Below are 12,075 nucleotides of genomic sequence, written 5' to 3'. Positions count from 1 at the left end.
CTCCCGCTCATCGGAATAATGGGAGTCCCAAGAGGTGTGAGCCCCAGCAATAAGACATTTCCAGCCCATCCTGTCGATGTCTGAAACAGGAAAACCCCTTTAATGAAGTGAGGATACTCACCCCTGTCCAATCTTTTCGTATCTCGTATACTTCTTCTTAGGGTCACCTATGCTCACTATGGTTCCTGTACAAAATTCAAGAAAAAGGTTGTTGAGAAAACACATTTACAGTCCGCTTCTTTTTATGCAGATTTACTTACAAATGGGAACAAGGAACTTTCTACAAGTGAGAACACTTAGTATGTAACCTTTTTAATGTTGGCCAGAACACAAAAGTGTGCATCACTACTAAATGCAAAAATATGGCTTAGGCTGGTGTCACACCAGCGTATTTCATCAGCAATCATGTATCCATAATACAGATGGGTGTCCCAACCTGACCAAGGGTATTCTGACCCAAACTCAAGCATCATAGATTCCAAGATCCATAGATTCCCATGATGCTTGAATTTTGGGTCAGGATGCCCGTAGTCAGGCCGGGACACTCATATTATGGATGCATAACTGCAGGACACCAGTAAGCAGTAATGTACAACCAATGGTAACTATAGGTAACCCAAAATAACAGCTTTGTATGCTCTGCCAGCCAGAATCATGTTATCATGCAAGACAGACAAGAATCATCCAAAGGGTGCTGGCATGACAAATGGGAAGAGACAGGGAATTGACTAATTGTGACGATGTGACCCATAGTATGTTCAGTCCTACGAATGCTAGTCCATGGATGGGTTACCCATGACTCCATTCTAGGCGATAGCATGCTGTACTACATGGACGGGTTTTACTGATCTATAGAGATGCGATTTACACTATTTTAAACTGATGTCTATTAGAAAGTTATATGGTCCCTACCCTATAAAACGGGAAAATAAATTACTTTGAGGGAAGCATTGGAAGGAGGCAGGTGCCAGGAATCAACAAGCCGAATAAGGGCAATCACATTTATCTAAGAGGATGGACGGGTGCAAGAATCCCCTTTTATACTGCTCTTCCCTTTGGATTCAGTACGAAAGTGCACAGTAAATGAAGTAATGTAACTTACGAAGCTTCTCCATTATCTCATCATCACTCATCTTTGTCTTCTTTTTCTGTTTGTCTGCATTCCTTGCTGCGCTGTCGACATCTCCAGCAGGGGGAGGTATTGGGTCAATTACAGATCGCGTGTACATCTAAAAAAAAATAAATAAAAAAAATAAAAAAAGCCAGTGTCAGGCCTTCTTTCTCCTCTAAGCAGTGCAAAATGCCCTAACACTCTGCAGCCCTTGGAGCGGACGTCACGTGGCAGTAGAAACATCTCTTCTTGTATCAGTCGCACACAATGACACCATGATCTTAGTAAAGCAGCAGCATTGACTTCAGCAGCGAACTGGCTGCACTTGCACATGGCTCTCTACTGAAGTCCATAGGACCTCTGTTCTCAAGATAAGTGGTAGGAGCCCCATCTAACAGACATTTATGGAATATCATGCAGATATTCCATAGATGATTTAGTTGCAAATACTCTTAACTCTTTAAATGTCAGGTGTTAGAGCCTAAACTTTTAAACCGGTATAAAGATTTTCTTTGCCCGAGCTTTTGGCCCAATGTCCACCGAGCGGACTTTTGCAGCAGAATCCGGAGCGGTGTTCTGCTTGGGATTCCGCAGCAGTAACCCTCTATAGCATGCCAAGGGAAAACAATTCTTCATGCACACGAGCAGAAACCCATCCGCTCACAGATGAAAAATCTTAGCATGCTACATTTTAGCGCATGTCCCCCCATGGACTGTTTCCATTGAAGTCAATGGAAGCCGTCCGACCCGTGGCCCGTCTACAATTGATAGTGTGGACGTGCTGCGGATTCAGCTTAAAAAAAAAAATCTGTACTGCGCAAGTCCGACGGCGAGCCGTACAGACCACCCGCAGTCGAGACCGCAGTACAGAAAAAGAAAGATAACGTGGGTTACGCATGGTCGCTACTGCCAGCAGGGTCGGATTCGGTTACGGGTTACCGCATGCGGAATCAGACCTGCCTGTGGTCATGAGGGCTTTGTTTTATGTATTTTCTACCTAGTGTATTGCATTTTTCAAAATGTAAAAAGATAAGTATTAATTTTACAGACAGCATGCACATTGAGCTATACTGAAAATCAAAGAATAGTAGAGAGCGCCACAGGTAGATCCAATCCACACTTGCTGGAATATGCGGATGCACACACGATGCGTCTTCTCCCCAGTACTCCAATCCTCTGAATCAAAGGAGAGCTGCAGATGCAAACTGGGGGGGTCTGAGACCAGAACTCCCCCAGATATAACATAAAATGGAATGTCAGAAAAAAATCCGCGCTCAAAACGGAGTAAACTAAGGACAAGTTCGCACGTGGGTAATGATTAGGTATAACACTTACTTGGAAGGAGGGGGGTATGATGTACAGATGCCCCCTCCTCAGAGTGTCCTCCACAAAGTATAGAGCTATGCTCCAAGGTGCATAGTATTAATCCAGAAGTTGTAGTCAAACGAAACTTTTTAATAAGGCAACGCGTTTCGGTGCAAAACAAGGCACCTTTCTCAAGCCATACATATAAAACGAATATACAATACATACATTTATACATGATAAAAGATAAAAGAAAAAGACATACCCTTCCCATGCTTGTCAGTGCCGTGTGTCCGGCGTCCCAGGGGGTGGGCGTGCATTGATGACATCAACAGCATCATGTGATGTGGGGGCGGTACTCTGTGACGGAGTTCTGGGGGAGTTCTGGTCTCAGACCCCCCCAGTTTGCATCTGCAGCTCTCCTTTGATTCAGAGGATTGGAGTACTGGGGAGAAGACGCATCGTGTGTGCATCCGCATATTCCAGCAAGTGTGGATTGGATCTACCTGTGGCGCTCTCTACTATTCTTTGATTTTCAGTATACACTACGATCTTCAACTGTATTTGGTGAATGTCGGTGGATTTTTTTGAGAGTACAGCGACCGGGTCATGGATTTATTAATGAGGGAATGGGAATCCCTCCCTGCAAGAATTAAGGGCTCCCTACAGGAAGCCCTTGGTAAGGAGACAACCATTTCATTTGACACTATTCCCCTCACCTTCTGTGATGATTGGTCGTGGGAATCAGGCCAAATGCAACATTCTCCAGAACGGCATTTATTGAGGTTTAAATTAAGGAACTATATAGAGACACTCTGGAGACATGCGATAGATTGGCTGTTTTTGGTATTATACAAAGAAAATAAGATGGCCCCTAGGGGCTTAAGAGTTGGGACTCAACCAGCTTTCCCCAATGATGAAACATTTGTTGGAGAATGGAAACTTATGTTAATCATGTTTTCTGACCTCATTTTAGAAAAAATTCTTGCTAAACGTAGGCTACTCGGTTTGGAAAGCCTCGTAGACTTGTATACTCTGGCAACACATTGTAATGAGGAGGATTTTGAATATGCATTGAAATACACGAATAACATGGAGAGTAAAATAATTATACGTAAGATAGAGAAGTTCCAAAGGGATATGTTAGATTTCTCCTCAGAAAAAAAATTTCCATGGGAATATAAGGCGGCTAAATTTAGCAGCAGAAAATATAATGGGAGTGAAACATCAACAGAGGGTGGTCAACCCGAACAAGCATCCGGGGATGATATACAGAGACACCCCCAAGTATCTGGACTCCAACAGGGAAATGATCCCCAAGGTGAAGAGATTTTACCTAATGTTAATGCCCATTTTAGACCTAGAACGTTCTACAATCATAGAATGTTCCCAAACAGTCATGAAAGAAATTACCAATATAATGAATATTCGCATAAAAATTACCACATGAATGGCCCTCAATATCAGGGGTGGAATAACAATAACTACAACTCCCGTCGTGGCATGAGGAACAACGTGAATTACCCGAATAGGTTCAACAATACGTTTAGATTCAGGAGTATTAATTATGGGGGCCCTGAAAGGAGACCCTATAGATTTCAGAATAACCATTGGGGTTATTCTCATAATTATCATCCTTCATATAACAATTATAGAAACAATTATAAAAAATCAATATAATAGAAGGAGGGAGTGGACCACGTTTCCCAATCGAACCAACTCCAGAGGACCTAATGTAAGGTCGACTTTAAACACAGAAAAACAGAGGCCGATTGAGAATACAACAGTTACAAATAACATCGCCAATGATTCCATTATTTCCCCCCAAACCCTGGAGATGAACCTATTGGGATCCTCTACGGGATCATCTCCACCGTCTTTTTTAGGGCAAGGACCAGTATCCCCCCGGAACTCCCGAACCCACGAACTGGTCCCCCAGAAAATCATAGGGGAAATATGTGCAACCCAGGAAGGGCTCAATATTGGTATAAGTCAAACAGCCAATTCGGGTTCAGGATTAGATCTGATACAAATGAAGACAATTCCCCGAACACCAGGGATAGAGGAGACTGTAGCCCCAAAGAGATGTGTCAAGGAGCTACCCAAAAAGCCAAGCCCCATGACAACGAGGAGTTTAGTCTCCAGAACTACGAAACCAATTCCAGTTCCGAGAACAAGGATCACACAATTCTACCAGACGTCTCGGACCCAACATGTCAGCCCAAAAGGACTACAAAAAGGAGAAGGGGCAGGAGAGGAGGCAAAAAACAGCGCCAAAAAACAGAGAGGAAACATCCCGATCAGAAAATAACGACGGAAGAAGAACAACAACATGGAATTTTTAATATCTCTAAATATTTGCTCACCAGAAGGGAATTAGAGACCCTAGCGAAAGGTCTCTCATTTAGCCCCATGACCAATGCAAAATTATTTGAATTATATGTCGATCTGAACCAATTTATAAGAAAACTCACTATAGCCCGTCATTTCGAAATTAAGAAATTTAACAGCACGGATACCACTACCAATTTGCAAAAAGACGTAGATGACCCTGTAGATTTAATCCATACTAATTTTAAACCTAAAAATAATTTTTACCCAACAACAAGTAAGGGTAATTTTTTGGATACATATTACCATAAAGTGTTGGGGGATCTAACTGATATCTGCGAACTAAAGAGAGTAACGCCATGGGGAGATAGAAAAGTCACAGAATCTATCAATAAATTGGCGAGTAACAATGAGATCGTTATAAAAAGTGCAGATAAAGGGGGATCTATTGTGATAATGGACCGCGATTATTATAATATAGAGGCAAAACGTATCTTGAGTGATGGAAGATACTATCGAAAACTCGATGTGGATCCGACACAGAAGTTCGCAACAGAGCTAAAAAAAACCTGGTGGAGGACGCTTTTGAAAGAAAATGTCTGACTAAAGATGAGAAATATTTTTTACTAACCAAACAACCCGAAGTGCCTTACTTTTATTTCTTGCCAAAAGTGCATAAGGATAAAACAAGACCACCAGGAAGACCCATAATATCAGGGATAGGGTCCCTGACGTGCAATCTATCTGAATATATCGACCATATATTACAGAAAATAGTGATAACTTTACCCGCTTATTTGAAAGACACGGGGGATTTTTTAGAAAAATTGAAAAAGTTTTCGTGGAAACCAGGCTATATCCTCTGCACCTTAGATGTCACATCACTTTATTCCAACATCCCACACGAGGCAGGACTGGCAGCAGTAGGTTCATTTCTCGCCAAAGAAGATCAAATGCCCACCAGACAGAAGGATTTTATTCTGGAGGGTATTAAGTTTATTTTGGATCATAATTATTTTACGTTCAACAGACAGTTCTACATCCAAGAAAGGGGGACCGCCATGGGTACCAAATTTGCGCCGGCGTACGCGAATCTGTTCATGGGGGCCTTCGAAGAGAATATAGACAAACGCAACATCCCGTTTTACCAACGCTTTATAGATATCATTTTTATATGCAAGGGGAAGGAGTTAGACCTAGTACAGTTCATTTCCCAATTAAATAATAACAAAAGCGGTTTACAATTTACGGCCAATTTCAGTGAAATCTCCGCTACTTTCCTTGATATCGACATCTCCATTAATGATGACCAAATCCAGACGACCACACATTTCAAAAAAACCGACATGAACAGTTATCTGGATTATAAGAGCTGTCATGCCAAGATTTGGAAAAATAACATCCCCTTTGGACAGTTTATAAGGGTCAAGAGAAACTGCACTAGAACGGAAGATTTTGAAAAACAATCAGTAATCCTGAAGAGGCGCTTCAGAGAGAAAGGATATCCAACGAGTCTCGTTGAAGCAGCGTATGAAAAAGCTCGCGTATATAATGCACAAACAAAAAATGGAAAAGAGAAGAACAACATGGAGGGGAAAACGGATGAGAAGGGTAACAAAACGATCAGATTTATTACCAAGTACAATAGACAGCATAGCCTCATACGGAAAACTCTTTACAAACATTGGAACCTTCTAAAGGAAGACCCCTTCCTTCAGAAGATCCTTCCTATTAATCCATGTATCACCTTCCGGAGAAATAGAACAATAAAAAAATATGGTAGCTCCATTTTGTCCATATAGAAAGAAAGGACCTAATACTGAAAAACCCAAATTTCTAAATACAAACACTCTGAAGGGGTCGTATAAATGTGGCCATTCCCGCTGTAAATGCTGTCAGTCCATCATGCATGCGAGGAGAGAAATCCTGATTAATCCGGATAAACCCCCATATAAGATCGGTTCTTTTCTTAATTGTAGTAACTCTTATATTATATACCTTCTTGAATGCCCTTGTGGTCTCAGGTATGTAGGCCGCACCATAATAAACACCGCTGTAACATCCTTAATGGCTTTTTGAAGCATAGCGTGTCAAGACACTTTTTAGAGAAACATGATAAGGACCCTTCAGGCCTCAGAGTTACACCACTGGAGAAGATCAAAATAGGTTCAGCTACACATCTAAAAACCAGAGAAATGTACTGGATTTTCAAACTAAAAACATTAAGGCCTCATGTCCACGGGCAAAAGAAAAATTAAAATCCGCAGCGGATTTTAACTCTTCTCCCGCGCGTGGATCCGCACCCCATAGGGATGCATTGACCACCCGCGGGTAGATAAATACCCGCGGATGGTCAATAAAAGGGATTTTTAAAAAAATGGAGCATGAAAAAATCTGGACCATGCTCCATTTTCGTGCGGGTCTAGGTGTTAGGCCTCATGTCCACGGGGAAAAATCAGGCCCGCTACGGATTCTACATGGAGAATCTGCAGCGGGTCCCTCCTGCCCCGCGGACATGAGCGCTGAAAATAGGAATTTAAAAGAATTTACTCACCCGCAGCGGACCGGGAAGGTCTTCTCTTCCTCACGGCCGGATCTCTCTTGCTTCGGCTCGGCGGATGTGCCCGGCGCATGCGCGCGGCACGTCGGCGACGTGCCGCCGGCGTGACGAGTTCATCCGCCGGCCGAAAAAGAAGATCCGGCCGTGAGGAAGAGAAGACCTTCCCGGCCTGCTGCGGGTGAGTTAATTCTTTTAAATTCCTATTTTAAGCGCTCATGTCCGCGGGGCAGGAGGGACCCGCTGCAGATTCTCCATGTAGAATCCGTAGCGGGCCCGATTTTCCCCGTGGACATGAGGCCTAACACCTAACAGCCTCAATGAAGTCTTAGAGAAGATTTAACCAGTGGTAGGGGCCCCTTTCTATGAAATTTTAGAAATTCTAGATGTTGATTACATGCATTTTTAGACTATTTTATATCATGTTATATGTTAGATTATTTATATATTTATATATATACTAATTGTTAACAATTGTAAGGATACATCCCAATTATGCAGTAATTATGCATGTGTTTTTATATATATTTTTCAACTTGTGAGCAAACATTTATATATATATATATATATATATATATATATTTTTTTTTTTTTTTTATTTTTTTTTTTTTACATGTGAGCAAACATTTATATGTTTTTACTTATATAATGCATTATTTATAGCCATTATTTTATTTTAATAACAAGCTGCTCGTTTAGTCTATAACACAGGACGCCACCTTTAACAGTTGTTACGGCCGGCATTGCATGTCAGTTGCCATTGGCAACAACAAGCTGTCCGTCGGCTTATAACACAGGACACCACCTTTAATAGTTGGTACGGCCGGCATTGCATGATAGTCTCCTAGGCAACAACAAGCTGCCCGTTAGTTTAGAACACTGCATGCCACCTTTACTAGTTGTTACAGATTAAATAGAAGTCTTAAATGATGCTTCAATATACACCTTCTTCCTATTATTGAATCACATAGTATTGTTGTGTGGCCCCCACTTTTAATATTCAAGCGGCTGGGGCATGCGATTTACATCTAAATATACTGGTTTTGCAGGAATACAACTAGTATATAGGTGTTTTACCATCGGAGGCGTGTGCTTCACGATTAGGTTACTCCACACGTCATGAAACCTCACCCCCCCTCCCTCAGCACTGCTGTAAGAGGCACATCACGTGATACAGTGACGCTGAACGCGTCATTAGGCTCCTCCCCCTCCGCCCGGCAACCGGACAATGCCGGTGCCATCGGGTGTTTCTTTTTATATAAATATAGATTGCAATAGTAGACTCACCAGTATCACTTTAATTTAGCCCCAAGGAAGTCCTATCTAGAGATCGTGATTCATTGTTACGCTACACACGTCACAGAGTACCGCCCCCACATCACATGATGCTGTTGACGTCATCAATGCACGCCCACCCCCTGGGACGCCGGACACACGGCACTGACAAGCATGGGAAGGGTATGTCTTTTTCTTTTATCATGTATAAATGTATGTATTGTATATTCGTTTTATATGTATGGCTTGAGAAAGGTGCCTTGTTTTGCACCGAAACGCGTTGCCTTATTAAAAAGTTTCGTTTGACTACAACTTCTGGATTAATACTATGCACCTTGGAGCATAGCTCTATACTTTGTGGAGGACACTCTGAGGAGGGGGCATCTGTACATCATACCCCCTCCTTTCAAGTAAGTGTTATACCTAATCATTACCCACGTGTGAACTTGTCCTTAGTTTACTCCGTTTTGAGCGCGGATTTTTTTCTGACATTCCACATTGAGCTATATGCATTATATATTCCTGTGTCTGCACAGGCCCATCTACACGCAAAGATAATCTTTCATAAAGTACTAATGGACACTAATGCCTGTTAGTACTTTATCAGCTTCATTTGCTGCAAATGAGCCTCCCGTAGCTGTTGCAGGACTCAGGAGGTGGTCTTAGCTCTGCAATTAGCTCCATTGTTCAGCCATGGGCTGCTAAGAATACATTGTAATCTCTAGCTCCCGTGGAGATAACAGCCTGCTGTCTTGTTTTCTCACATGGGCTGCAGAGATTATACAATGTAATCTCCTGCTCAGGTGAAGAACACAGCACGCAGTCTGAAGGATGGCTTTTAAGCTCACCTAAAAATCATCGTTCAGACGAAAAGTGCACGATGGTAGCATTTACACAACAATTTTTGCTCAAAAGCTATCGTTTTAACGAATTTTGAGCGCTAATCGTTAAATGTAAATGGGCCTTAAGAGAGCCATTCCCTCTAATTAACAAATCAGCATACTAATTAACAAAGTACAATGGATTGGTGCTTAACTGCCTGACAGGATGCGGACTTTCTCAGTAATTGCATAACATTGAAAAGATGCCAATTGTTCAGCAGAATGGAGAAAGAATAAAGCAAGCCTTGCATCAACGCTCTCAGGCTCTGCAATGCGTATTTTAAGTAACAATTCTCTCTATATATAAATTGCTCACTGCCTAAAAATGATCAAATTAGACTGGTCTGCAAGTTTGCCTACCGATTTTGTATGTTCAGGTCGTGGAGCAATAACTGGAGGAGTAGGATCATCATCATCGTCATCATCGGTTGCTGCTCTTGTAGGCTCAGATCCTTTAGCATGTGGCTAGGAGAAACAAAAAGCAACAATAAAAGACAAAACCCCCATGGCATTGAAGGACACGGATTACTTACCGGTAGTCCCTTTTCCAGGAGTCATCACGACGGCCCCATTACATATGGAGGTTGCCCTCTGACCCAGGTAGGGACAGGAAGAGTTTAAAAGCACCTCCCTTTCCACCCATGCTTCAGTGACTTATAAATCATTACGGTGGACAATGTTTACTAAACCAAATTTTACCTTTATTCGGTCATATTTACATTTGAAGAACATAAATTATTCTTAAAGGGGAGGGAACTATGGGCCGTCGTGATGACTCCTGGAAAAGGGACTACCGGTAAGTAATCCGTGTCCTTCCAGAGCGTCATCCCGACGGCCCCATTACATATGGAGTATACCAAATTATACGTGGCCCTAGGGTGGGACTACTGCCTGAAGGACTTTACGTCCGTAACTCAGGTCTTTGTCCGACTGGACGTTAACCCTGTAATGTCGGGTAAATGTATGTATACTCGACCAGGTCGCCGCCTTGCAGATCTGCTCGGCAGACGCCTGGCCTTTTTCTGCCCAAGAGGAGGAAAGAGAGCGAGTGGAGTGGGCTCTAATTTTTCCCGGAGGGTCGAGACCCCTGGCTTTATATGCCTCTTGGATGGCGGTCTTGATCCACCTCGCGATGGTGCTCTTAGTTGCCGTCTTTCCTTTTGCCGGCCCCTGAAATTGAATGAAGAGGTTATTATTTTTACGGAAAGAGCGGGTGGCCTCTAGGTACGCTAGAACAGCTCTCCTAACGTCTAGGTTATGAAATTCTCTCTCTTTCTCGTTACGGGGATTTTGACAGAAGGAGGGCAGAGTGATCGTCTGCTCCCTATGAAATTTTGACACTACCTTCGGAAGGAAGGCTGGGTCTAGTTTGAAGGTAATCCTGTCGTCTTGTATTACCATGTATGGTTCAATACATTGTAATGCTTGCAATTCCCCTATTCTCCGAGCCGATGTTATGGCAACTAAAAGGGTAACTTTTAGTGTGAGCAGCCTCAAGGAGAGTTGTGAGAGGGGTTCGAAGGGGGATTGGCAAAAGCTAGTTAAGACTATATTTAGGTCCCAGGTAGGAAAGGTTTCTCTAACAAAGGGTCGAAGCCGTTCTGCCCCTTTGAGAAACCTACGCACCCAGCGGTGTTCTGCCAAGGGAAAATCTAGATAGGACCCTAGTGCTGCTGTATGGACTTTAAGGGTTCTAGGACTAAGGCCTTTTTCTAGGCCTGCCTGCAAAAATTCCAGGATTACGGGAATGTCAATTCCTGGGATTTTCCCTGGCTCTATTTTACAGAACTCTGTGAATTTTTTCCATATCCTATCGTAGATGGCTATCGTGATAGGTTTACGGCTTTTTGTTAGGGTAGTAATTACATTATGGGAGAGTCCCTTCCCACGCAGTATCATGCTTTCAGCATCCATGCTGCTAGCTTCAATTTCTCGACCCCTGGGTATGTTAGTGGGCCCTGGAGGAGAAGATCTTCTACGGCTGGTAGTAGGAATGGACCCTGGATCGCCAAGGCTTTTAGCAGGGGATACCAGGGCCTTTTGTCCCACATAGGGGCAACTAGTATGACTGACGCCCGGCTGGTTTGGATTTTCCTGAGGGTGCGGGGGATCAGTGGGAAGGGAGGAAAGGCGTAGGCTAGGTCCATGTCCCAGCTTTGGGACAGGGCGTCTACCCCGCGTGGATTGTCTCTGGGGTTCAGCGAGTAAAAGTCCTGGCACTTTGAATTTCTCTTCGTGGCGAACAGGTCTATCTGCGGTTCTCCCCACTGGCAGATTAGTTGGTCGAAGACTCGCTGATTCAGTCCCCATTCTCCTGGATGGATGCTCTGTCTGCTCAGGAAGTCGGCAGCGACGTTTGTGGACCCTTTTAAGTGGATCGCTGAGAGGGACAGCACGTTGGATTCCGCCCAGCGGAGTATCTCTGTTGCCAGTCGTTGCAGGTGCGGGTGTCGCGTTCCCCCCTGGTGACGAACAAATGACAGAGCTGTCATATTATCGGTTAGGATTTTGACATGCCTTCCTTTTATAAGGGGTTCTGCCGCCTGAAGGGCTTCCCAGATTGCCCTTAGTTCTCTGAAATTGGATGAGCGTTTAGCTACTTGGGGGTCCCAAAT

At 43.3% G+C, this 12,075-nt stretch overlaps 1 protein-coding gene across 2 annotated transcripts in view; it reads right to left on the bottom strand.

Moving 5' to 3' along the window:
* PAK2 (p21 (RAC1) activated kinase 2) overlaps window positions 1–12,075 on the bottom strand; it is a 62,755-nt gene that overhangs the window by 15,029 nt on the left and 35,651 nt on the right. For both annotated transcript variants that reach the window (XM_066598134.1, XM_066598135.1), the window contains exons 6-8: window positions 9,821–9,925; window positions 1,103–1,229; window positions 122–185 (exon numbers count right to left, since the gene is read on the bottom strand). In XM_066598134.1, coding sequence (XP_066454231.1) covers window positions 122–185; window positions 1,103–1,229; window positions 9,821–9,925 — 296 coding nt within the window. The remainder of the gene's footprint in view (window positions 1–121; window positions 186–1,102; window positions 1,230–9,820; window positions 9,926–12,075) is intronic.

This window comes from Eleutherodactylus coqui, chromosome 1, assembly GCF_035609145.1.
Source record: "Eleutherodactylus coqui strain aEleCoq1 chromosome 1, aEleCoq1.hap1, whole genome shotgun sequence".
NCBI classification, from domain to species: Eukaryota; Metazoa; Chordata; class Amphibia; order Anura; family Eleutherodactylidae; genus Eleutherodactylus; species Eleutherodactylus coqui.
The sequence above is the reverse complement of the archived record's forward strand: the minus strand, read 5'-3'. Positions and strand labels throughout refer to the sequence as shown.